The following is a 26,761-nucleotide window of genomic DNA, read 5'->3' on the forward strand; positions in this document are numbered from 1 at the left end:
AAATCATGGCATTTGCAGGGAAATGGATGGCATTAGAGCAGATTATGCTAAGTGAAGCTAGCCAATTCTTAAAAAACAAATGCCAAATGTCTTCTTTGATTTAAGGAGAGTAACTAAGAAGTGAGCAGAGAGGAAGAGCATGAGGAAAAGATTAACATTAAACAGAGACATGAGGTGGGAGGGAAAGGGAGAGAGAAGGGAAATTGCATGGAAACGGAAGGAAACCCTCAACATTATACGAACTCACATATAAGAGGTTGTGAGGGGAAATTGGGTGGAAAAAACAAGGGAGAGAACTGAACCACAACAGATGAGGTAGAGAGGGAAGATGGGAGGGGAGGGGAGGGGGGATAGTAGGGGATAGGAAAGGCAGCAGAATACAACAGTCACTAATATGGCATTATGTAAATATTGTGAATGTGTAACTGATGTGATTCTGCAATTTGTATTTGGGGTAAAAATGGGAGTTCATAACTCACTTGAATCAAATGTATGAAAGATGATATGTCATGAGCTTTGTAATGTTTTGAACAACCAATTAAAAATGCGAAAAAAAGAAAAATAAAAAAGTCATATACAAAAAAAATTCTGGCAATTATTATACAAAAAATTTTAAAAAGAAAGTTCACCATGGTCAAGTAGGATTCATCCCAGAGATGCAATTGATTCAACATTCAGAAATCAATAAATGTAACTCATCACATCAACAGACTTAAAGACAAGAATCATATAGGTGGAGAAAAACATTTGACAAAATATAGCACCCCTTCATGTTCAAAACACTAGAAAGTAGGAAGTACCTCAACATTGTAAAAGCTATATATGCTAAACACAAGGCCAACATAATTTTAAATGGAGAAAAATTGAAATCATTCCCTCTAAAAACTGGAACAAGACAATAATGTCCTCTTTCACTATTCTATTCAACATTGTTCTTGAAACCTTAGCCAGAGCAATTAGAGTAAATAAATTAAAGGAATAATAGGAAAAGAAGAACTCAAAACTATCACTATTTGCTGATGACGTAATCCTATATTTTAAAATCCAAAAAAAATCAAGAAAACTTCTAGAACTAATCATTGAATTCAGCAAAATAGCAGTATATAAAACCAACTTCCATAAATCAAACATGTTCCTATACATCATAAATGAATCTACTGAAAGAGAAATTGGGAAGATTTACCCCACTCACAATAGCCTCAAAAAAAATACTTTACCTCAATCTGACAAAAGAGTGTAAGACCTCTACAATGAAAACTACAGAACACTAAAAAAAGAAATTGAAGAAGGCCTTAGAAGATGGAAAGATCTCCCATGCTTGTCAATAGATGGAATGAATATTGTCAAAATGGCTATATTACCAAAAGCATTATACAGATTTAATGCAATTCCTATTAAAATTCCAGTGACGTTCTTTATTCATAGGAATAGAAAAAGAAGTCATAAAATTTGTTTGGAAAAATAGGAGTAGCCAAAGCAATCCTTAGCAAGAAGAGTGAAGCAGGTGGCATCAAAATACCAGAACTTAAACTACACTACAGAGCAATAGTAACAAAAACAATATGATATTGGCACCAAAACAGACTGATAGACCAATGGTACAAAATAGAAGACAAACAAAGTAGAAACAAACCCACATAAGCATAGTTATCCTATACTAGAACAAGGTGCTATAAACATACATTGGAGAAAAGATAGCCTCTTCAACATATGGTGCTGGGAAAACTGGAAACTCATATGTAGCAAAATAAAATTAGACCTTTATCTCTCACCCTGCACAAAACACAACTCAAAGTAGATCAAAGACAGCCACTGGAAGAGAGACCTTACACCTAATAGAAGAAAAAGTAGGCTCAAATCTCCTCCAAGTCAGCTTAGGAACTGACTTCCTTAACAGGGCTACTAAAGCACAAGAAGTAAAATCAAGAACAAATAAATAGGATGAATTAAAACTAAAAAATAGCTTCTTCTCAGCAAAGGAAATAATCAATAATATGAAGAGAGAATCTACAAAATGGGAGAAAATCTTTACCACATGCACCTTAGATAGAGCATTGATCTCTAATATATATACAACTCAAAACATTGAGCACCAAAACAAACAAACAAACAAATAACCCAATCAATAAATGGGCTAAGGATGAACAGACATTTCACAGAAGAAATATGAATGGATAATAAAAATATGAAAAAAACACTTAATATCTCTAGCAATTAAAGAAATGCAAGCCAAAATTACTCTAAGATTTCATATCACTCTAGTCATAATGCCAATTATCAAGAATACAAGCAACAAGACTCCTTTGGCACAAAAATTAAAATCAAGTATTAGTAAATTGGATGGACTCAAACTAAAAAGTTTCTTCTCAGCAAAAGAAACAATCTATGAGGTGCACAGACAGCCTACATCTTGGGAGCAAATTTTTACCCCTCACACATCAGATAGAGCACTAATCTCTAGGGTATATAAAGAACTCAAAAAGCTAAACACCAAAAAAAAAAAAAAAACCTCAATAACCCAATCAATAAATGGGCCAAGGATCTAAACAGACACTTCTCAGAAGAGGATATACAATCAATCAACAAATATATGAAAAAACGTTCCTCATTGTTAGTAATTAGAGAAATGCAAATCAAAACCACACTAGATTTCATCTCACTCCAGTCAGAATGGCAGTCATTATGCATACAAACAACAATAATTGTTGGTGAGGATGTGGGAGAAAAAAGTACACTCAAACACTGCTGGTGAGACTGCAAACTGGTGCAGCCAATTTGGAAAGCAGTATGGAAATTTCTTAGAAAATTGGGAACAGAACCACCATTTGACCCAGCTATCCCTCTCCTCAGTTTATACCCAAAGCATACTATAGGGACACAGCCACATCAATGTTTATAGCAACACAATTCACTTCAATAGATAAATAGATAAAAAGTGGCATATACACATAATGGAATATTACTCAGTAATAAAAGAGAATAAAATCATAGCATTTGCGGGTAAATGGATGGAGTTAGAGAAGATAATGCTAAGTGAAGTTAGCCAATCCCAAATAACCAAATGCCAAATGTTTTCTTTGATATTAGGAGGCTGATTCATAGTGGGAGAGAGAGAGGAAGCATGGGAGGAATAGACAAACTCTAGATAGGGCAGAGGGGATGGAGGGGAAGGGGGAATGGAGGGGGCATGGAGTTATAAATGATGGTGGAATGTGATGATCATTATTATCCAAAGTACATGTATGAAGACACGAATTGGTGTGAATATACTTTGTATACAACCAGAAATATGTAAAATTGTGCTCTATGTGTGTAATAAGAATTGTAATACATTCTGCTGTCATATATAAATAAAAAAAAGAATACAAGCAACAATAAATGCTGGCGAGGATAATGGGAAAAAGGTGCACTCATACATTGCTGGAGGGGCTGCAAATTGGTGCACTCTGGAAAGCAGTATGGAGATTCCTCAGAAAATTTGGAATGGAATGGAATCACCAATTGACCCAGCTATCACACTCCTCAGTATACACACACACACACACACACACACACACAAAGATCTTAAAATCAGCATTCTACAGTCACACAGCCACATCAATGTTTATAGCAGCTCAATTCATAATAGCTAACCTAGGGAACAATTTAAGGGCCCTTCAATGAATGAATGGATAAAGGAAATATGGTGTATATATACACAATATATATACTCAGCCTTAAAGAATAATGAAATTGTGGCATTTGCAGGTAAATGGATGGAGTTGGCATGCTAAGCAAAATAAGTGAATCCTAAAGAATCAAAAGTCAAATATTTTCTGATATGTGGATGCTAATTCATGATAAAGGGACTGCTGGGGAAGAATAGAAGTACTTTGGATGAGACAGAGGGGAGTGAAGGGAAGGGAGGAGTCTGGGGGTAGGAAGGGTAGTAAAATGAATCAGATATTAATACCCTATGTGCATATATGACTACACAACCCGTATAATTCTACATCATATACAATCAGAAGAAGTTATATTCCTTTTATACATAATGTGTCAAAATGTATTCTACTGTCATGTAAATTATTTAGAAGAAATTAAAAATAAAAAATAAAATGTTTTTAAAATCTCTTTAGATTTTGCCTTTAGATTTATATATAATATTTTTAAAATCTCTTTAGATTTTCTTCTACCATATGACTTTTGTAGCAATGGAAATAGAATTGGTTAAGTAAGGATTGTCATTTTTAGCTATGGGTCCTTTGTAAGTTGGAATTTACCTGAAAATATATACAAGCTGAAGTCAAACCAAAAGACAAAAGAAATAAGATCAAACAATTGGTAATATGTCCACAGAGAAAAGAAAAACAGTTTCACTGAATACAGAAATTATATTAAGATAGATGAATTCGGAGAAGATGAGATTGTCACAAGCTTGTATTTTTATCAACGTGAAAGTGGACAACCTGGATTTGAAGAGACAGCTGTATATCAGTACTTGGTTATTTTGAAATCCTGCTACTTTCCAAGTGTCAGATTCTATTAACTCACATATGACTACCAATGTCAAGAGAGATGTCAGGAACAGGGTCTCTGGGCTCTCAGCACAATTTCACATCATGTCATTTGAACATATCCCTGTTGGTCTTTATAAGCCCTTTGTTTACTGTGAGCCAAGATCTAAAATAAATATTTTTTAAATTGTTTCACATTTTAAGAAGATTTTTAAAAGGCACATTTACATATTCTCTTACAGACTTAGTTCCTCCTTCCAAAGGGAATAAAAATTATTAAAGATATGAGACATTGGTGTCTTTTTCTAGATTTGCAACTATAAATTGAGTAAATTTAATCCCAAATAGTCTGTTTTCTGTGACTAATTTCCTCCTGTTGCCTCTTAATTTCCAAACATTCTTTCTTCCTCTTGCCCTTCTCAATATTTGAGATACAGTACCAATGACCAATAGGGCTTAACATTATCTTCACATGTATCATTAATGTTTGGTTACATGCATTTGTTTATATGTTTATAGATTATTGTTAAATATTCATTTATTTAACATCATCTATTGAATACTAATTATATGCCATGAACCGTGCTAGCAGTTTTCCACATGCTATCTTATATTTGGGTCTCCAATGCCTTCTTTACCTTTGGCCCCAGGGCTATATGTGGTCATTCTTCATAATTTTCTCCTCAAGAAAGTGTGAAAGTAACTGCCCATAAAATTTGCCTGGATACTATAATTAATTAAAAGACTTAAATACAGAAACATGTAATAAACTGTAAGAATAAATTACAAACATAAAAAAGAACATTTGCATGCTCTTGGTTGATGATCCTAGTGATTTTAAGCTCATCTTCCTGTATTCTTTCTTTAGGACAAGGAATGATTAATGTTGGATTTTCATGCAAACTGACAAGCCATCAGGAAAGATATATTTAGTCAAAGAGCATTTGCTGGCTTCAAATGATAACAATAGCTAGCTTCCTACTCTGTCACTGAGTAAGGTCAGTCGTGGTTAAGCAAGCACTGAGGTCAAAGCTAAATCAAAACTATCCTCATCTTCTGAAAACTAGCCTGTTTCTCATGGCTGCAATATGTACAACTTGAGAGTTACACTTAAGCAAAAAAGCAGCCTTTATTCTTAGAGAATATGTCCAGTTTAAAAAAAAAACAAAACTGACTTTTAAAATAAGGAAAAAAGTAGGAGTGTGCAAATTAAATAAAGATAAGTTGTTAAAGGTTAACCAGTTTCTCCTGGCAGTGTTATAAGCAAATGATATAGTCATTCTCTAGTTCTACAATATTTAGATGTTTTATTTCAGTCACATAGTGGGAGCTGAGAACAAATGTGGGTAAACCAAACACAAAATACCTTCACAGAACATAAGCTAAAAACCTATCCCCTTACTCCTTCAGTGTTGAATCATGTTATATCTTGACCATAAATGTGAAGAATGTCAAACTAAATCTGATATTGACATGGTTTGGTCCATATACACAGAAAACAACCATTCAGAAAACACATAATCATGCCATCTGTATGGTTCCTATGGCTTCATAATAAATTTCCAGAAATTTAGGAGATTAAAATGTCTATTTGTTATTTCCTAGTCCCTTGTTTCTATAACTCTGGGCATAATGTAACTGGATTCTCAGCTGAGAGTCTCACCAAGCTAGACTCAAGATTTTGGTTAGGCTACATTCTCAAGGGGAGCTCAGGGTCTTCTTCCAAGTACATACAGGTAATTAAAACAATTTAATTTCTTGTGATTGTGGAACTGAGGTTCTTCTTTCCTTGCTGATCATCATTGAGTTTTGCTACCCTCAAGTTCCCAGCCACACAGTCCTCTCACAGTAAGAAAGCATACTTCTTCAAAGCTAATAGAAAAAAATCTTTTTTTCCTTCTCTCCTTCCTCCCTCCAATTCTTCCTCTCTCTCCACCTCCCTCATGAAACAATTGACTCTTATATGACACAGTGTAATCAATCATAAAAGCTACTGTACCATGGCTTCTGCTCTATAACACAACCTTCAGCAAGGAAGTGCTTATTCCATTGTACTCACAGGTCCCACCCACACTTAAATAGAAGGGATTATGTATTGCATATGGAAACAGAAATTTTGAAGCCATCTTAAAGTTCTGCCTACAGCCACTACTCAGACCAAAATCTAAAACACGCAATTGAGGGAGAGATAATAATATTCTTTACCTCCACAATCTAGAAGTTAATGTAAATAGTTTAAAGACCAAGAATAGTGTTTTCTAACAGAGAGAAATCAATCTATTAATAATCCCATATGCATTTACTAAAATTCCCAGAGGAAGACACTCAGGGCTTAGACTCAGTGTACCCTTTGAATTATGCCTAGTAGAGATGCATGTTCCTATGTATACTAATAATAGGGCTGGCAAAAATTAATGGATAACTGTATAAGAGATATGTCCCAATTTTAGCAACCCCAAAACATAACTTCCCATGAAACCAGTCCCTTTTTACCACTAAATTCCTCTTTGTTAGTTATTACATCTAATATCTGGCTACATGCTAGTACAACAACATTCCATTTTCTACCGAAAGAATAAAATTCAATATTTAAATTATAACACTGATGTCTTCTGGATTAGTAATAAAGTAACCAGATGACCATGCTTTGATTCTGCAGGTTTTTTTTTTTTATCCTCGCACTAGGAATGTGAATGGCCTATAAATGTGATGGAACATTTTCTCCTTTGGTTAGGTGACATTATATGGCAAAGTGATAGGGCAAGGATTCCCATGATTATAGTTTGTTCTTCGCAGGGAAGGTGAGAGTTCTTCTGGTAGCTTTGAAGAAGTAAGCAGCTACATTATGAGAAGTTCAGATGGCTAGGCCTTAATTCAACTTTCAGGGGCTAAGACATACCCCAAGCAAATATTTAATCTGAAAATTGGGACCTCAGACCTCAGGCCTACAGTTGCAAGGAACTTAATTCTTCCAACAATCTGAAAGATACTCAGAGGAGTTCCTTTCCCAGGTGACACCTTCATTTTGGCCTGGTAAGCCTGAACAGAAGATCTAGCTAACCCATGACTAGGAACCTGAACCATGAAAACTGTGGGATACAAACAACTCATGTTGCTTTAAGCTACTTACCATGTGGTAATTTTTCATGAGGTATAGAAAATTAACATATGAGCAAAAGGATAAATAAATAAACTGGCAAAATTGATTTTAGGTAATCTCTGTAATAACACTTCATATAACTAAATTCCAATTGATTTTCCCAATAGATACATTATTTTCAGGCTTTTAAAATGTTTTGAAAACTGAAATAAGCACCTACATTTATGGTACTCCAAAACAAATGATAAGCCAAAGGTCAAACTCTTTAAGTGATGAGAGAAAGCCAAATCATTTGGAGAACTAACATATAACTCCCACAAGGTTAAAAATAAATCTGAATAACCATGGTATATGTTATTCATGTACTTATATATGCACAAAAACAAGGGGTACTTACTCTGAAAGTTGTTCACTGAGAAGACTCGAGGATGATAGAATCCTGCTTTGCAAATGCACTGATAGGCTCCAAGTACAAATCCTAGGCCTTTAATTGGCATACACTGTGAAAAAGAAAAGATAGCAATGTAATTGATCATAGTTTATTTCACAGATATCCATCATTCCAAATGCTAACAGAACTAACATATTTTCCAGACATTAAATATCTCTTTTTTGAACCTTTATTTTAGGTTTGTTTGCCAACAGACATTTTTTTTTAGAAGGAGCGTAGAAAATTGAGTTTTCTTTCCAAATATACTCCATTACAGTTGCAGTTACCATATATCTTTCACTTATTCAGTTGCCACAGAAAGAAATTACTAGACATAAGTTTTTGTTTTTAATGCAACAATATCATCTTTCTGCTTTAAGAAATATTCACAAAACACATAAGAATATTTTAAGTAATTCCATACTAAACATTTCTGTCAAAGTAAAAGTAGATAGGAAGAGAGATAGGAGACATGGAAATTGCATTTATGAATTAAATATTAATCAAATTTCATACTTAGATCAAAATAACACAACTGATTAAATAAGTAAAATTTAAGTTGAAAATATAGAAAAAAAATACAGATAAATTAATGATCCCAAGGGTTTTGGGCCCAAAATCTATTTCACAGATACATGTTCTACATTGACATAAAAGAAGAAATAATATGATAAGCTTTTCAAATATGTCATACCCATAGACAATAGACATTTCCCCAAAATGTAATATTGTCTTCTTTCAAGAATTTCACTTAACCCAGGTAAAACTGAGCTTAGCATACTCAATTACAGAAATAAGGAATAACCACTATTAAAATATAAAGACTATGTCAGTAAAATGGGTGTTTCCAGAGTTTAATCAACATTGAATTAAAACTTCTTTCCTGATATTTCCCTGCCAAGATCCAACCCTTTTCCTTTATGCTATTATAATCTATTAAAGGAACTTAGAACATAACAGATTTAAAAGTTATAAGATAGTCTCTATACAGAGGCTCTTGAGAGAAATGTTTAAATAAATTTTTTCTTTTACTTGAACATTGTGTTTTCTTTTCTTTCTTTTCTTAATTTTTTTAATTTTTTAACTACACGACAGCAGTGGAAAGTATTAAAATTCTTATTACACATATAGGGCACAATTTTTCATAGCTCTGCATATAAAGTATGTTCATACCAATTTAAGCCTTTATACATGTACTTTGTGTTTTTTTGCATTACAATTCTTAATACACATATATACCACAATTTTTGTATCTTTGTATATAAAGTATGTTGACACCCAATTCAGGTCTTCATACATGCACTTTGTATAATGACATCCATCACATTCCACCATCCTTGCTAATCCACTGCCACCTCCCTTTCCCTCCCAACCCTCTTCCTTATCTAGAATTCATCTATTCCTCCCATGCTCTCCCTCCCTACTCCACTATGAGTCAACCTCCTTATATCAGAGAAAACATTTTGCATTTGTTTTTTGGGGGATTGGCTGAATTCACTTAGCATTATCTTCTCCAATGCCATCCATTTACCTACAAGTGTCATGGTTTTGTTCTTTTTTAATGCTGAGTAAAATTCCATTGTGTATATATGCCACATTTTTTTATCCATTCATCCAATGAAGGACATCTAGGTTAGCTCCACAGTTTAGCTATTGTGAATTGTGCTGCTATAAACACTGATGTGGCTGTGTCCCTGTGGTATGCTGTTTTTAAGTTCTTTGGGTATAGTCTGAGGAAAGGAATAGCTGAGTCAAATGGTGGTTCCATTCCCAGATTTCCAAGGAATCTCCAAACTGCTTTCCAAATCGGCTGCACCAATTTGCAGTCCCACCAACAATGTATGAGTGCACCTTTTCCCCACATCCTTGCCAACACTTATTGTTGTTTGTCTTCAGCCATTCTGACTGGAGTGAGATGATATCTTAAGTGTGGTTTTGATTTGCATTTCTCTGACTGCTAGAGAGATGAGCATTTTTTCATATATTTGTTGATTGATTGTATATTCTCTTCTGAGACGTGTCTGTTAAGGTCCTTGGCCCATTTATTGATTGGGTTATTATTTTTTCGGTGTTTAACTTTTTGAGTTTTTTATATACCCTAGAGATTAGTGCTCTATCTGATGTGTGAGGAGTAAAAATTTGCTCACAGGATGTAGGCTCTCTGTTCACCTCACACTTTGTTTCTTTTGATGAAAAGAAACTTTTCAGTTTGAGTCTATCCCATTTATTGATTCTTGGTTTTAATTCTTGCGCTTTAGGAGTCTTATTAAGGAAGTTGGGGCCTAATCTCACATGATGAAGATTAGGGCCTACTTTTTCTTCTATTAGATGCAGAGTCTCTGGTTTAATTCCTAGGTACTTGATCCATTTTTGAGTTAAGTTTTATGCATGGTGAGAGAGAAGGGTTTAATTTCATTTTGTTGCATATGGATTTCCAGTTTTCCCAGCACCATTTGTTCAGATACTATATCTTTTCTCCTGTGCATTTTTTGGCACCTTTGTCTAATATTAGATAACTGAAATTTTGTGGGTTAATTTAAATAATAATTTTATAATGTAAGCTCAAATGATAAGCATTCAGGTTAATATTACATATCATGAAAACTCCAGCAAATAAAAAAAATTATACAAGGTAACTAGTTAATCCTTATTCTAAAATCAGAAATGCAGCAAGAAATCTTGGAAAAAATAACTTTCTAAAGGACCTTCTTGAATAACGTATTTCATGAATAATGTTTTTTTAACCCAATACAGACTTATATTCAATTATATCTTATATTTAGAAACATGGTTCTTGCCAGAGCAAAATGAAATGGCAGATGAGTACCTGTCAATTCAACTAACTTAGCAAATATTTACAAAACAATTGCTGTGTATCTAGAGCATTCCTGCACAACCTAATCGAAATACAGCATATTCTGTTTATAAAGATCAAGGTATACAAGAGGTCAAATCACATTTCTGAACTAAAAAAATATAAAATGGCAGAGAAAATTTACAACATTTACTTTGGATAAGTACTAATATTATGGAAAAGCATATTATTTGTAGTCAGTCAGAAAAGGTAGATTTGAGTTCTGACTTTATCACTTTCTAAAGATGTAAATTTAGGAATTCAGGCTTGTTCTCTTTAATCTCTATGAGACTTGTTTTTTTTTTAATTTGTAAGAACTTCTTTAGTCAGAGTCAAATATAGTTTGAAGGTAAAGCTATCAAGATGTCCTAGGGTAGAAGAGGAATAGAAAAACAAAGGATGACACCAGGGTTTTTACCCAGCACAATCATAAGAATGGAGTTAACATAAACTGATCTGTGAAAGACTGCAAGTGGTATAGACTGGGGTAAAAATCAGAAGTTCAGTGTTGAAAATATTAAGTGTGAAGGTATCTATTTGAAATTTAATTCTAATCTCAGATATGGAGCTTGATAAACTGATATGATGTTTAGGCTGTATAATTTGGAAATCATTTGCATAAAATTGATAGATAAAACTGACATACTACAGGAAGTGAAGGAAATAGGACCAAAGATAGGAGATAAATCCACCTGTGACATTGGTCAATTCTCTGGTTACCCAAGTTTAATTCATCTGATTGGGCTAATGAGTCGTGTATCTCCAACCACCCTCATCACTCCATGTATATCCCTCCTGAAGTTCCTTACTAGGTCAAAGAAAACAATATTCCCCAATAGAGGAGGGCCATTCCATAGTCAAAGGTACACAAGTAGCTGTGCTTCTCTATGAGAAGTATACCCAGGTATACTAAGAGTTACTAAGGTTACATTAGAGTACATTAAACATTTTGCTTCACTGGAATTTGGAGGTTAATATGCTTTCATTAAAATTGCACTAATTTCCTCATGATATGAGTCAACACAACAAAGTGACTCAGTAAGGAATTTTAAATATTTAGGGAAAATCGACAGTTTATTGAAATTTAAACTGATTCTAGAACTGACATAAAACTGAAGGTTAAAAAACAATATGGTTGATTTGGCAACATTGCCAAATAAAAAGTCCCTTGAAGTTTAAAAAGAAACTTTCCTAATTTTATTACGGAAAACAGCAAAATAGATATTCATTACCTTGAACTTTTTGTTTTAATCTCTTTTTTTCCCACAGTGCTGGGGACTACACAGGCTACACAAGCACTCCACCACTGAGCTACACTCACAGTCTTGTTTCATTCTTAAAATTATCTTAATCTCAAAGGAAAGAAAAAACTCTCAGTCAGTTAAAATCAATAAAAGTGCATCATCCTTCTATTGTACTCCCTCTGATGGTGGGGTCTTCATGGAACCTGATGTCCTGTTGCTTACATACAGTTGCTGGAATAGAAATTGACCTTGGGCTTATTCTTCTACTAAGGATTATAAATTTGGAATCAACTTTCTATGCTTTCTAACTATAACCCCCATTCCTTACCTATCAAATCCCTATTACCTCCCAACCAAAATTATACATTTTCAAGATTAGGAAATTAATATAGTCAATATAGCCTTTAAAAATCTCTATAAATATAGTGAATGCTCAATTGTTTCCCCTTTTGGGACTTATTTTTATAATTTTTTCCTTTTTGGATTTATAATATAAACAGAGATCCACAGTTAATACAAAAACTTCAGAATTTTATTCTAACATTCATTTAAGATTTTTAAATATTAATTATATTAATTGTAGGCATTAAAGTCTAAAAATAAAAGTCAAAGGAAGCAGAGATGGAAAAGCAGCACTTCTTTCTCCACAGGGGTAGCTATTACATAAGTGGCCTTTGATAAACATTGAAATTTCTATATTAAGAGTTATTGTACCCCCATTAGTGAAGAAGATGCATACAATATAAGACACCCTCTTTAATAAGTCTTACCAAGCCATATGCAGAGATTTACTATAGAGAATTCTTGAGAGTCCACCACCAAATTCAGGTTTCTAGGATTAGACTAGATTCAAATGAATAAGAGATGATGGTCAAGAGATCAGAGTAACATGTATAAATTCCCAGAAAAATATAACTTACCAATATTCAATCATATAAAAATGAAAAATCTGAATAGTCCTATAACTAGTAAAGAGATTGAATCAGTAATCAAAAACCTCCCAACCAAAAAAGTTCACAGAACAAGATGATTTCACTACAGAATTCTATAAAACATTTAAAGAATAAATATAAATTTGTTGTTTCTATTACACTAACAAAGGACATTCTGAAAGGAAATCTTCAAAGCAATCCCATTTATAATAACCTCAAAGAATAAAATAATTATAAATAAAATTAGCAAAGGAGGTAAAGAATTATAAAATGAAAACTATAAAAAATTGCTCTATGATCAAAAGAGTATAGGATTGGCACAAAGATAAATATATAGTCCAGTGGAATAAAATAGAAGTAAAAAAAAAAAAAAACTTCTCACATATAATGTGATCTTTGGCAAGACCATGCAATGGAGACAGGACAGTCTCTTCAACAAATGGTACTGGGAAAACTGGATACTTACAAGCAAAAGAATGAAGTTGAACTTTTACCTAATGCTATATAAAAAAATCTTAACTCAAAATTAAAAGAAAACTGGGTAAATGGCAGAAAGAGCAATAGAGGGAAGAGAGCAGGTGGAAGGGAGAGAGAAGAAGAAGGAGAGGTTCTGGGTCTGAATTAGAATAAGATATATTCCATGATTGTATAACTATGTTAAAATAAATCCCACTGTCATATATAACTAAAAACAACCAATAAAAAAGGAGACCTAAACAAAAGAACTAAAGCCACAAACTTCTGGAAGAAAACTACAGGAAAAGCTTCATGATATTAGATTTGGGAATGAATATATGTATATGTATGTGTGTATGTGTGTGTATGTGTATACATACAGTCCAAAAAAAACCCAAAATTAGACAATAGGACTACATCAAACTCAAAAACTTCTGTGCAAAGAAAACAATAAATAGAATGAAAAGGCAACCTACAGAATGACAAAATATTTGCAAGCCATCTATATGATAACAAATGTCTGAAAGACATTTAAAAAACTACAACTCGATATTTAAAAATTAAATAATACAAACCCACAATTAAGTTAAAAAATGGGCAAAAGACTTCGGAATTTCTACAAAGAAGATAAACAAGTGGCCAACAAGCAGATGAAAAGATGTCTAACATCACCAATCATAAGAGAAATGCAAATCAAATTTACAAAGTATCACTTCACATTGATCAGAAATGCCACTATCAAAAAAATAACTGTTTTTGAAGATGTGGATAAATTGGAACCTTTGTAAACTCTTGGTAGGAACATAAAATACAGTTACCACTATGGAAAACAGTAAAAAGGTTCCTTTCAATATTAAAAATAGAATTATCTTTGCAATATCACTTCTGGTTATAGACCCAAAATAATTGAAATATAATCTTGAAGAGGTGTTTGCCAATCTATGCTCACAGAAATACTACTCACAATATCCATCAATAGGTGAACAGATAAACAAAATACAGTACATAGAAACAATGAAATATTATTCAGGTTTTAAAGGAAGGCAATCCTATAATTTTCTACAATATGGAGGAAACTTGAGGACATTATGCTAAGTTAAATAAGCCTGTCATGAAAAAGACAAATACTGTCTGATTCCACTTATATGTATATCTAAAGTAAACTCATCAATAGAAAACTTTTTTTTTTTAAAAAAAGTGGTTACCAGGGACCAAGAGGAAAGGAAATGAGGAGGTTTTCAATGATTATAGAGCTTCAATTTTGTAAGATGAAAAATATCTAGAGTTTTGTTATACAATATTGTGAACACAGTTAATGCCAATTACTATACACTTGAATAGATTAAGATTATGTGCTTTTTCCAACAATTAAACATTTAAAAGAATAGTTTAGAACAAAATGGGCCTTTCCCTCAAACATGTATATGTAATCATTACAGTTCATATTGTAGTTGGCAAAACCTGGCCAGCCTGTCACTCATGAAGATTTTTGCATGGATATACTACTGAGAAAGGGAGTAGCTTAATAAAAAAGATATATATAGGGGAAGTAATGTTTAGCATTTAACATAAATAATACTTGTGCCTAAAAAAATCACAAACTAATTTGTAGTAAAAGGAGAAGATAAAAATGCAAATACAATAAAATTTACATAATTAAAAATCCTCCAGAAATGGACCTTATGTGTTTTTTCTTAATGTTTTGTTTCGGTATCTTCCTAAAATATAAACCATTTTCCTGATTCTCTGAACTGAACACTATGCATAAAACTATTACTTTGAATAGGTAGTGAATTATGCTGAAACACACAATGCCCTCTGGGAGCTACAGAAGATTTACATCTATTTTCTTATACATTAACTAGCTCAGACAGTTGTACTTTTGCGGTTCTTATGCTGCTTTATTGCTTTTTCCTCTTTATTTTGAGCTACTGCCATATATGAATCCTAAAACATGGATTTTACCTCTGTAAGTGCATTTCCCCTGCTTTTCTTAAAAAAAAAAAAAAAGATTAGGGGTTGAGAGGCCTGGTCCCCATACACACTGGCCTCAAACTTGTAATCCTCCCACCTTAGCTTTCAGAGTAGCTGGGATTATAGGCATGTAAGCAAAGGTTATTAATTTAAATTCATATATATGAGATGTAATTTAAGGAATATAATTAAGTCATAAACCTGTTACAAATTGTTACAAAAGTAAAAAAAAAACTTCCTTCCAAGTGCAGATTTCTCCAACTTAGCAGTTAGAAAATGAATTTTCCTTTTGAGGCATAAAAGTGGAGTGTTTCTTTACCTGAATTTCCTGGAAATAGAACCCCTCTGAGTCTCAGGTGAAACATGAGACCTCTTTGCAAATGCATAGTCACAAACCAAATCAATCAGCACAGCAAATAATGCCTTGGCTCTGCTTTGATAGAAGACTTATCTAACTCCACAAAATTTCCCATTATATTGGATTTTCTGAACCTTATTCTTAAAGCAGATGGCAATACCACAGAAGCATGAATAAAGATAAAAAGCTTGACACTGGCAAGATGAAATACTTACAAAGTTTTCTACATTTCAACAGCAGCAGCTTTTATTTGTTTTTAGTCCTTTGTTAACTTCTGAAGAAATATTGTAAAATATTGAATCTGCCAATTTGGGAATGGGTTTGAGGGGAATTGTTACTAAAAAGATCAATTATTATTAACATCCAGTGGCTTCCTACAACTATTGGCAAACTTATTAGAGCAAAAGGAAAACACTCAAACAGAAAAAAATCTAAAAGGCCTTCAGGCAATGTTAAGGCACACATCACACACATATTTCATCAAACCATCTTCCAGCAAAACAAGTACTCATGAATAACAAATAACACAGTATTTCACCAGGGAAGAAAGGACTACATTTTATCTTTATTATTCAGAAGCTGCCAAAACCTAGTTTAAAAGGTGTGATCAAGTTGGAGGGCAGAGAAAATATTTTTTGATATAGTTCAACTTAAAAAAGAAACTGTTTTCTCTTATTCATTTTTTAAATGTCCCTGTTACAGTCAGTGGAACCAGCTATCACAAAATAGGGCTCAAGGACAACAACAGAGCATCTGGCACAGACACATTACAAGCCTGCAAACTTCACTCTTATTGATGCAGCAAGATGTTTTGAGGGGGATGAAACTGACTCAGGAAAATGTCAAAATTGCATATCACAGTGAGGAAGCCCAATTTTTTAGACCCTCCCACAGAAATTGTCCCAGAGGTTCAATAGATGGAAATTTTTGATATATTTAATATTTTGTAAAAATGAAACACAACCCTCCACTAAAATATAAACTTACCATGATCATCTATGTTCTACCTTGGACACCTCATACTCCCTTTGGTTGTATTTCGTAAATACTGGGGACACCCGTGCATTCTTGACTTAATTTAGCTTTTGCCTACAGAACTCCATTGTACAACATTTGTTATGAAAACAAAGAACAAATTTATGGTCTGGTTCTCAGAGAGCATGCAATCTTTAAGCACAACAGCAAAATCAGAGCTATTCTGACTGTACTCCACCCTATTCATAACTAAAGCTTCAGGTAGACTAAGCAGTCAGTCTTTAAATACTTTTCCAGAATAAATTGTTTTTAAAACATAAAATGCTACAACTGAAAATAATTTTCTACACATCATTCAGAGTGGCCTTATTTTTCTTTTTTACTTACTCTTAATTCCATGTAGACTACATGAAAATGTTCTTATTATAAAAATTCAAGTAATAAAGTTTAAGTCTCTGGTACACACATATTGAAAAATGATTTGGTAGTGGTTATACAGTTAAAATAAGTATGTCTTATAACCATGCAACTGCACTCTAAAACAGTCACAATGTCTGTTAACTGAAAAACCATATCAAATTATAACATAATTTAAAATGAGAAAATAAATATACTATAGTTTAGGCATTAAATTTAGATGAATCCATGGAAACATCAAGAAAAAATGCAAATTGTCTAAGAATACAATTGATTTCAGTTTTATAATGCTCAACAATATGTAAAGCTTTTACATATACATATATGTATATACATATATAAAAATATGGGAAAATATAAAGAATGAAAATAATCAACATACCATTCAGGATAATGATTACCTTTTGGTTGGGAAACATAGGGGAAGTGTGAGGGTAAAATACTTATAACAGTCTATTTCTTAAGTTGCATAGTAGGTACTATCTTCTTGGGCAATGTCCCTAAATCCCAACACAGTGCCTAGTATTTAATATGCAAAGTTAGGAAGAAGAAAGGAAACTAAGTTTAGTTTCTGGCTAGGATACAAAAGATTTCAGCAAGTTGAGTTTTCCACAAAAGAGTGAGAAAAAAGGAAGAAGGAAGGAAGGAAGGAAGGGAGGGAGGAACAAAATAAATGAAACCTATATAGAGGCATAAGAGAGATGTCAATAAAGCCAGAATTGAGGGGTCAAGATCCAAGAAAGAAAAACAGTACATAGAAGAGTTCTGCATTTTCTATTTCTATATCATATACTTATGGTTGTGTGCCTTTATGTAATGTTTTATATTTCAATAAGGACACTATAAAATGAACTAACATTTTTTCCTGCCCCTCCATAAGTCCTTTCTCTTTTGCTTAGCATATAAATTCTGTTTTTTATTATTATGACTCATTTCAAAGAATCAAAACATTCTATTTTGGGTGAGAAAAATGAGATCTAGGTGCTGACATTGAAGGAGAAAATAATTGTATGAAAATTATGTAAAATCAGAATATATTTGTATGCACTAAATATACTTGGCTGTCTCCCAAGTATTTAGAAACTGAATAAACATTTCCATTTCCCTAGTGAAACTTTGGAGGGGTTTTCAATAGTAATTAGCAAATCAGCTAAATAATATAAGGCATAGGGCTAACCCCAAAAGCAGGAGCTACACTGCCTATTAAATGCTAACTCAAAACTAAATGTTATATTGCCAAATGTTACTGAGCTTTTCTTTAATTATGGGTAGAAAATATTTGGAAAGAAAATAATTTTAATTGGTATAATTGCTATCATTATCAGATGAAAAATATATGACTTTTTAAAAAAACAGTATATCTTGTTATTATAGAAAAAAATCAGCATGCCTAAATGTCCTTAGTTCACTACCAAAATAAAAAAAATAGGAAAAATAAAATTAACATATGGAACTGTGTGGCGAGCCGCCTCTGCCGCTTATGCAGATTATGGTCGCCATTACAAGATGGCGCTGGCTCCGCTGTGGTTTGTGACAAACAACTCCTTATTTGGGAGAATTGGCGCATGGTTTTTCAGCACCCTATGAGAAAGTTCCACGTGGCAGCTTCGCATTGGGGCTTGAGATGCTATATTAAGGCTGGGAGGGGCATCCGAGGGATTAGTAGAAGAAATATCAAGGGCCTGAATAAACCGCTGAAAGAAGATTCCCGAGTTGCGTCTTCCTTGCGGGCAAGGGGTCGCGACAGAACTGTTTTCAAGTAGTTTAGGAAAATACAATTTTATGGAAACAGTTGAAATACCAGCTACAAGACTTTTTTTTACATGCTCTTCTAAATAATCTCTATGGCATAACACATTCAATGGCCTGCACACACTTTTTCAGTAATAGAATTTTAGTATGCTCTGCCTTATCTGCTACTCTAAACCTAATTCTGACCAAAAAAAAAAACCCAAATATACAAATGGAAGTATAATAAGTAGTTGTCTTAGTGTTTATCATATCTGTGAGTGGTAAGATCACCCTAGACAGTTACCCTAGACTTTAAGAAGATAGACTTGTAAAGGCAGAAATAAATATTATCATACTAAAATACATAATACAATTAAAATATATGGAAACATTATCCAATTAAAATATATTTGAATGTGGGAATACACTCAAAAGTATCATTCAAGCTACAGAATCATGAAAAAATCATTTTAAGTAACACAAAAGATAATAAGAATGAGCGCTAACAGCCAAAAATTTTTATTCTCACTTCCTTTTAAGGATCTCTGTTGCTATGGTCAGAGATAGATAAAAAGATATTTAGATAGACCGATGTATATAGAAGGCATACCCTGCCTTTCACCAAAGCATTATACATGGTTTATTTTTAAATTTAAAAATTCATGTAGAAATGGGTAAAACAATTTGAGGATACTGTTCAATGATCATACAATATAGTTCTGATTTGTTCTTGACATTCTTTTCTAACGTGTTTAACAATAAGAAGCATTGAGAGGATAGCTTTGGAGAATTAGTGGTTAGGAGAATGAACTCTGGAATAATACATACTTTCATTTAAGTCCCAGAAATACTACTTAAAAATGGTATCTGGAAAAATTACTTAATCTTTTAAAATCCTAGTTTCCTTACCTATCAAAACTATTTCATTTTAATATATACATATGGTGCTCATATATGCTAGGCATTATTTTAAAGACTTTACAAATATGAATTTGTGTAATATTCATAGCAATTCAGTAAGTAGATGTTATTACTTACAATCATCCTCATTTAATAGATGAGGAAATAAAGATAAGAGAAGTAAGTTGTCTCAGGTCACACATCTAACAAGTAGCAGAGTAGGGTTTAATATAGATAAACTGAATGCCCAGGCATGAGCACTCATCACAATTATCATTATTGTAGTCATAATGAAATATTAGATGAAAAAAGCAGAATTTGAAAGGACTTCCGCCACTTAGTTAGAACAAGATACAATTTAACATAAAAGTATGAGTACTATGATTGGATCTTCAAAAACCAATCACATCTGTTACAAAGTTATGGCTACCATATATATGGCTACCATAAAAAATAGTAAAAAAAACTGGCTGTGCTGATAGGAATAAAATAATACAGAATTAATAATCAATAACAAATTAATTCTTTATTTCAGCCTTCAGAACCTCAGTTTAAAGAGACTATAGCCAGGAAGAGTGGTGCATGTCTATAATCCCAGCAACTCAGGATAAGATAGGAAATCTCAAATTTGAGGCCAGCTTCAATAAATTAGCAAGGCCTTCAGCAACATTGTGACACCCTGTCTCATAACAAACAAAAAGGACTGGGGATGTAACTCAGTGGTACACTGTCCCTGGGTTAAATCCCCATAAAAACATTAATTAATTCATTATAAAAAAAAGCAGAGCCTATAATCAAGTGGAGTAGATACAAAAGAATGATTAAAAACATGATTCAATAATATGTTTAGACAATATATGTGTTCTAGATTTAAACAAAAATAGGTTGAAAGCAAAGGGACAGAAAAAAGTGTATCATTAAATTAGTAACCAAAAGAGAATTGGTATGGTTATACTAACAGACAACATATGACAAAAAAATTGTGACAAGAGACAAAGAAGGATAATTGACAAAGATTTTAGAAAGTTGATTTATTATAAACTAATAAATTCAGCAAAATATAAAATCAGCATAAAAATTTGTTGCTTTTCTATACACTAACAATGAGCAGAGATATAATTTTACAAAATAATTTCATTGATAAGAACATCATAAAGAGTAAGATACTTAGAAATAAATATAACCAAGTAGGTTAAAGATTTGTATGCTTAAAACTGTAAAACTTTGCTGAAATGAAAGAGGATGCAAATAAAAGAAAAACCATGACATGTACATGAATTAGAAAATCAACATTGTTCAAATGCACATTATTATCCAAAGCAACCTATAGATTCAACACAATCCCTATTTTTTATTACAGCATTAGAGTTATATATAGTAATTGGGTTTATCTCAACAAATTCGTACATGCATGCAATTAAATTTCAGTTTATGTTCCTCCCTTTTCTTTCCCTCCTTCCTCCCCACATCCTCCTTCCTCTACTGATCTTCCTTTTGCTTATCTATTTATTTATTTTTGTACAATTCCTATTTTTAAATGGAAATTTATGCAGAAGCAGAAAAATTCATGCTAAAAATTTGCATGAAATCTCAAGGGAACCCAAGAACAAATCTGGAAGACTCAAACTTTCTCATTTCAAAACAAATCACAAAGTCACAGTAATAAAAACTATGTGGTACTTGCATAAAGACAGACATACAGCCCAATGGGACAGACTGAGAGTCCAGAAATAAACTCTCAAGTAATGAATGAATATTCTTCAAAATAGGTTATAAAAACACTAAAGGGAGAGGACAGTTTCTACAATGATTGGCACTGGAAAAATTCAATTTCCATACCCAAAAGAATGACATTGGACACTTACATATATGAAAGTTAACTTGAAGCTATTAAATATAAAACCTAACTCCTAACAGAAAGCATGAAAAAGCTCTGTGACATTAGGCTTCCAAAATTACAACAAATGAAACCAAAAATAGATAAATCAAACTGTATTGAACTTAAATTTTGTTTTTATTTTTGGTCCTGGGCATTGAATTTGGGACACTCTACCACTGAACCATATCCCCAGCCCTATTTTGTATTTTATTTAGAGGCAGAGAGGGTATCACTGAGTTACTCAGGGCCTCAATAAATTGCTGAGGCTGGCTTTGGACTTGCGATCCTCCTGCCTCAGCCTCCCAAGCCACTGTGATTACAGGCATGCACTACCATGCCCAGTTTGAACTTAAAATCTTTTATCAAAGAACATCATCAAGTTTTTTGGTTTTTTTTTCAAGATGGTGGAATAGAGGAGGTAGTTTTCCTTGATACTCGGTAGCATGAAACCAAGAAAGCAGACCAGCAGCTTCTCCGAAAGGTAGGTGAACCAAAAAAGTGTGTGTGGGGGACTATACTGGAATTTAAAACTTCATATTCAAAGAAGTCCAGAGACACAGGAGATCGAATATGATATAAGGGGAAAACATTCCCAGCACAGCTTCTACCATAGCTGGGCTGGAAGCACCAGCCTCTTTGAGCATAGTGGAGGGATAAGGGAATTAAAGAAGCTTGCATTTTTCAGAGGCTCAAAGTGAGTCTTGGTATGCAGCATTTAGAGATCAAGGACATTTCCCAGCAAACCTGAAAGATGTGCTGCATAATGGCTAGGGTGGGGGTGGGAGGCAGAGATGCCACCATCTCTCCAGACAGTGAATAGAGGGCAAAGGAAGGAACTATTTTGCAGGCTGGCAGCTGAGGGAGCACATTGCTGGAAAACCCAAGATTGGCCAGAAACACAGGCCCAGTAAACACACACTGCACAATAAAGTGTGTGCTTAAGTGGCCAGGAGAAAATCAAACATGGAGAGAAGTTTACACAGGGGACAATCAGTCATGGAAACCCACCAGGCTCTACCCCTTCTCCCTCTAATTCAGCTGCTTACAGGACCAGCTGGGAGAGACACATCTGGCCAGAATGGGGACAGGAGCGATTGTTTGGAGAATGAATCTGATATCAGCAAACATGGGGGTTCACAGGTGATATAGGGAACTAAGAATTTGGATCCCCCACCACACAAGTGGAACCCAGGGGAGACCCCTGGGGTACAGTCTTCCAGAGTTGCCCACCAATACTGGGCACTAGAGGTATGCTGATTTAAATCTCCAGACCAACTAGGTTTCAGGGATTAGCCTGGGCCCACCTAAACCTAAACCCTTTCTCTAGGAATTCTACCAGATTACTATTCTTACTCCAGCAATTCAGAGAGTAGAGCATCATGCTCCAGATACCACCACCTAAAACTACTGAGAAGAGCAGCTGAGATATATTCAGCTCCAACAGAAAAAAAAATTCTTTAATTTATGATCAAGATTTTTTTCCTTCCTCTTCCTCCCCCATTTTTTAAACTTTTTTCCTCTGTTTAACTGTGACCTTAAGAGTGCATGCACATTTATACATTTTCAAATGTTTTCTTTTTCTGATTTGTAGCATTTTTGAAGCAGGTTATTTTTCATGTATTAGTTTTTTTGTAAATTAGGATATTTGATTAATATATTTTTGTCTTTTATTCTTTTGGGGGTTTTTTTTGAAATTTTTACTTTATATACATTTTTTTTCTCCTACCTGTTTCCCTTGAATCTCTCTTTTTTCTGCTAACACCAGTGTTTATTGTTCTTTCATACTTCCTTTAATTTTTTTTATTTCTATCTTCTCTCCTCTTCCCTCATAATCATCACATCCTATATCACTTCTGTTCTCTCTCTGTTCACCACTTGAAATTGTAAACCATTTTGCAAACTTGCTGTTTCTATAGCAGGCAATAACTGATCAAATAATTTCTGTTTACTGTAATAATTAACATTGTAGACATCAAAGCAGAAACTTCTGGTTTAATGATGTATATTGTTTGCATTGATTTTTGTTATTATTTGTCTCCCCCTAAACAGTGAGGTACTGGAAACCTTCAGGAACACAGTGAGTACACAGATTAGAAAATTTTCTGCCTGAGAGCCATATGGTTATATGGGTAGACACAAAAACAACATGAAAAAACAAGGGAACAAATAACCCCAAACAAACAAAAACACTCCAATAACAGAATCCATCAATACCACAGTGGAGAGTATGTCATAGAAGGAGTTTCAAATGTGGATAGTTAAAATGATCTGCAAAATAAAGGATGATATAAGGAATGAAATCAGAGAAAAAAAACACAGGAAGGGAAAGATCACTTCAATAAAGAGGCAGAGATTCTGGAAAAAAAAATCCTCAAAATGAAGAAAACAATAAACCAAATTAAAAATTCAATAGAAAGCATCACCAACAGAATAGACCACTTGGAAGATAGAACCTCAGGTAATTAAGACAAAATATATACATTTGAAAACAGAGTTGACCATGGAGAAATGTTAAAAAGGCATGAGAGGAAGAAATACTTTTGAACTCTTTTTATAAGGCCAATATTGTACTTACACCAAAAACAAAGACAACACGAGAAAAGAAAAACACAGACCAATAGCCCTTAATATTGAGACACAACAGTCCTCAACAAAATACACAAAATTAAATCCTGTAACACATAAATAGGATTTCATACCATAAACATGTGCCATTTATCCAAGGAGTATCAGGTTGGTTCAACTTATGAAAATCAATTGTGTAACACACCACAGTAATAAAAACAGAGACCCCATGATCTTAACAATAGATATGGAAAAGGCATTTGAAAAAATTCAATTTCATGATAAAAACAAAAACAACTCTAGAAATAGAAACTTTCTTAACCTGATAAAGGGCATCTACTATAAACCCCCATAATGTTTAATGATGATTTACATTTCCCACTAAGATCAGAAACTATAAGGATATGCACTATCACTACATCTATCGCACATGTACTTGAAGTTCTACACAGTTACTAGGAAAGGAAAGGAAAGAAAAAAGAAAAGTGACAGGAAAAAAATGAGTGAGAGCAAGAGCGAGAAGAGAGGGAGTAGGGAAAGAAAGAGGGAATGAGAAAAGAAAGGAAAGGAAAGGAAAGTCAGCTTAACCCAAAAGGATATAATCCCCTATAGAGAAAATCCCAGAGAAGCTACACAAGAAACTACTAGGAGCTTTAAAACATAAAAATAAAAAATAATCCAGTACAATAGTATCAAAAAGAATAAAACACTGAGGAATACATTTAGCAAAAGAAGTTCAAAACATGTACTCTGAAAAATCAGAATTCACATTTGAAAAAAAAATAGAAGACTTAAATGAATGGAATAATTACTCAAAAACTGGAACATTTGACATTCTTTCTCTTCTTTCTTTTTCCTCTTCTTTTGTTCACCCCACTCTCCACAGTGCTGGTAATCAAGTCCAGCACTTTAGGCATTCTAGGTAAGTGTTCTACCCTTTGGCTACATCCTCAGGCCTGAAATATTCATTCTTAAAATGGCAATACTACCCAAATTAATCTACATAATACATGCAATCCATATCAAAATCCCAAATAAACTTTTGCAGGACAAACTAATTTTTAAAAGATTTTTTAAAGATGAACACAATATCTTTATTTATTTATTTATTTAAATATGGTGCTGAGGATCAAGCCCAGTGCCTCACATGAGCAAGGCAAGCATTCTACTGCTGAGCTAAAACCCCAGCCCCAGAACAAGCTAATTTTAAAATTCATAAGAAAATGCAAATCATCTTGAATTGTCAAAACAATCTAGAAAAAGTGGAAGAGTCATATGTCTAAATTTCAAAACTTACTACAAAGCTACAATAATTGAGATAGTGTGAAGCAGGTACAGTGTCACAGCCTATAATCCCAGCAACATGGGGTGCTGAGGCAGGAGGATTGCAAATTCAAAGGCAACCTGGGCAATTTAGCAAGGCCCTAAGCAATTTAGTGAAGTATTGTCTCAAAATAACAAATAAAAAGGGATAGGGATGTGGCTCAGTGATTGAGCACCCCTGGGTTCAATTATCAGTATCAAAAATAAATAAATAAATAAAAATAGTGTGGGACTAGCATATAAATAGATATATATGGGTCAATGGAATACAATTAAGAGCCAAGAAATAATCCTTTATAGTCAATTGATTTTTTTACTTGAGGTCCAAATAATTAAAAGAGAGAAAGGACAGTTTACCAACAAATGATTTCTGTGACAACTGTGTATCAACATACAAAAAGAATGTGTTACTCATACTACATACCAGATACAAAAATTATTTAAAATTGAATAAAACACCTAATATAAGAGCTAGAACTGGATATATCTGAAGAAACCATGAGATTTCTTCATGATCTTGAATTTGGAAATGAGTTCTTCAATATACCACTAAAGCAATAAAGACCAAAAGAAAAAATATATTGGATTTCATCAAATGCAAAATTTTTGTGCTTCAAAAACACAATCAAGAAAGTGGAAAGACATCTGAGCACAGTGGTGCACGCCTGTAATCCCAGTGACTTGGGAGGCTAAGGCAGGAGGAACGTGAATTCAAAGTTTGCCTCAGCAAAAGTGAGGCGCTAAGCAACTCAGTGAGAGTGTCCCTAAATAAAAATACAAAATAGGGCTGGGGATGTGGCTCAGTGGTCAAGTGCCCCTGAGTTCAATCCCCCATACTCCTGTGCCCCAAAAGTAAAAAGACAGCTCAGACTGTGATCAAATATTTGCAAATCATATATATGGCAAGGGAATTTTATCTAGAATATACAAAACTCTGGCAACCCAAAAACAATAAGAAAATGGCTCAATGTAAAGAATGGCCAAAAGATCTGAATAAGCATTTCTCCAAAAGATATACAATGACCCAACAATTACATGAAAAGATGCTAAACCTCTCAGTAGTCACTAGGAAAATTCAAATCAAAATCACAATGACACACCATATTGTATCTGCTAGGATTACTATA

General features: G+C 33.4%; 1 protein-coding gene across 1 annotated transcript in view; it reads right to left on the reverse strand.

Annotated features, from left to right (window-relative positions):
- The window catches only part of Gpr158 (G protein-coupled receptor 158), a 390,707-nt gene that overhangs the window by 184,616 nt on the left and 179,330 nt on the right, over positions 1 to 26,761 (reverse strand). Inside the window, exon 4 of the mRNA XM_005320245.5 lies at positions 7,994 to 8,096. Within this exon, the coding sequence (XP_005320302.2) occupies positions 7,994 to 8,096 (103 nt within the window). The remainder of the gene's footprint in view (positions 1 to 7,993; positions 8,097 to 26,761) is intronic.

Source organism: Ictidomys tridecemlineatus, chromosome 10, assembly GCF_052094955.1.
Source record: "Ictidomys tridecemlineatus isolate mIctTri1 chromosome 10, mIctTri1.hap1, whole genome shotgun sequence".
NCBI lineage: Eukaryota > Metazoa > Chordata > Mammalia > Rodentia > Sciuridae > Ictidomys > Ictidomys tridecemlineatus.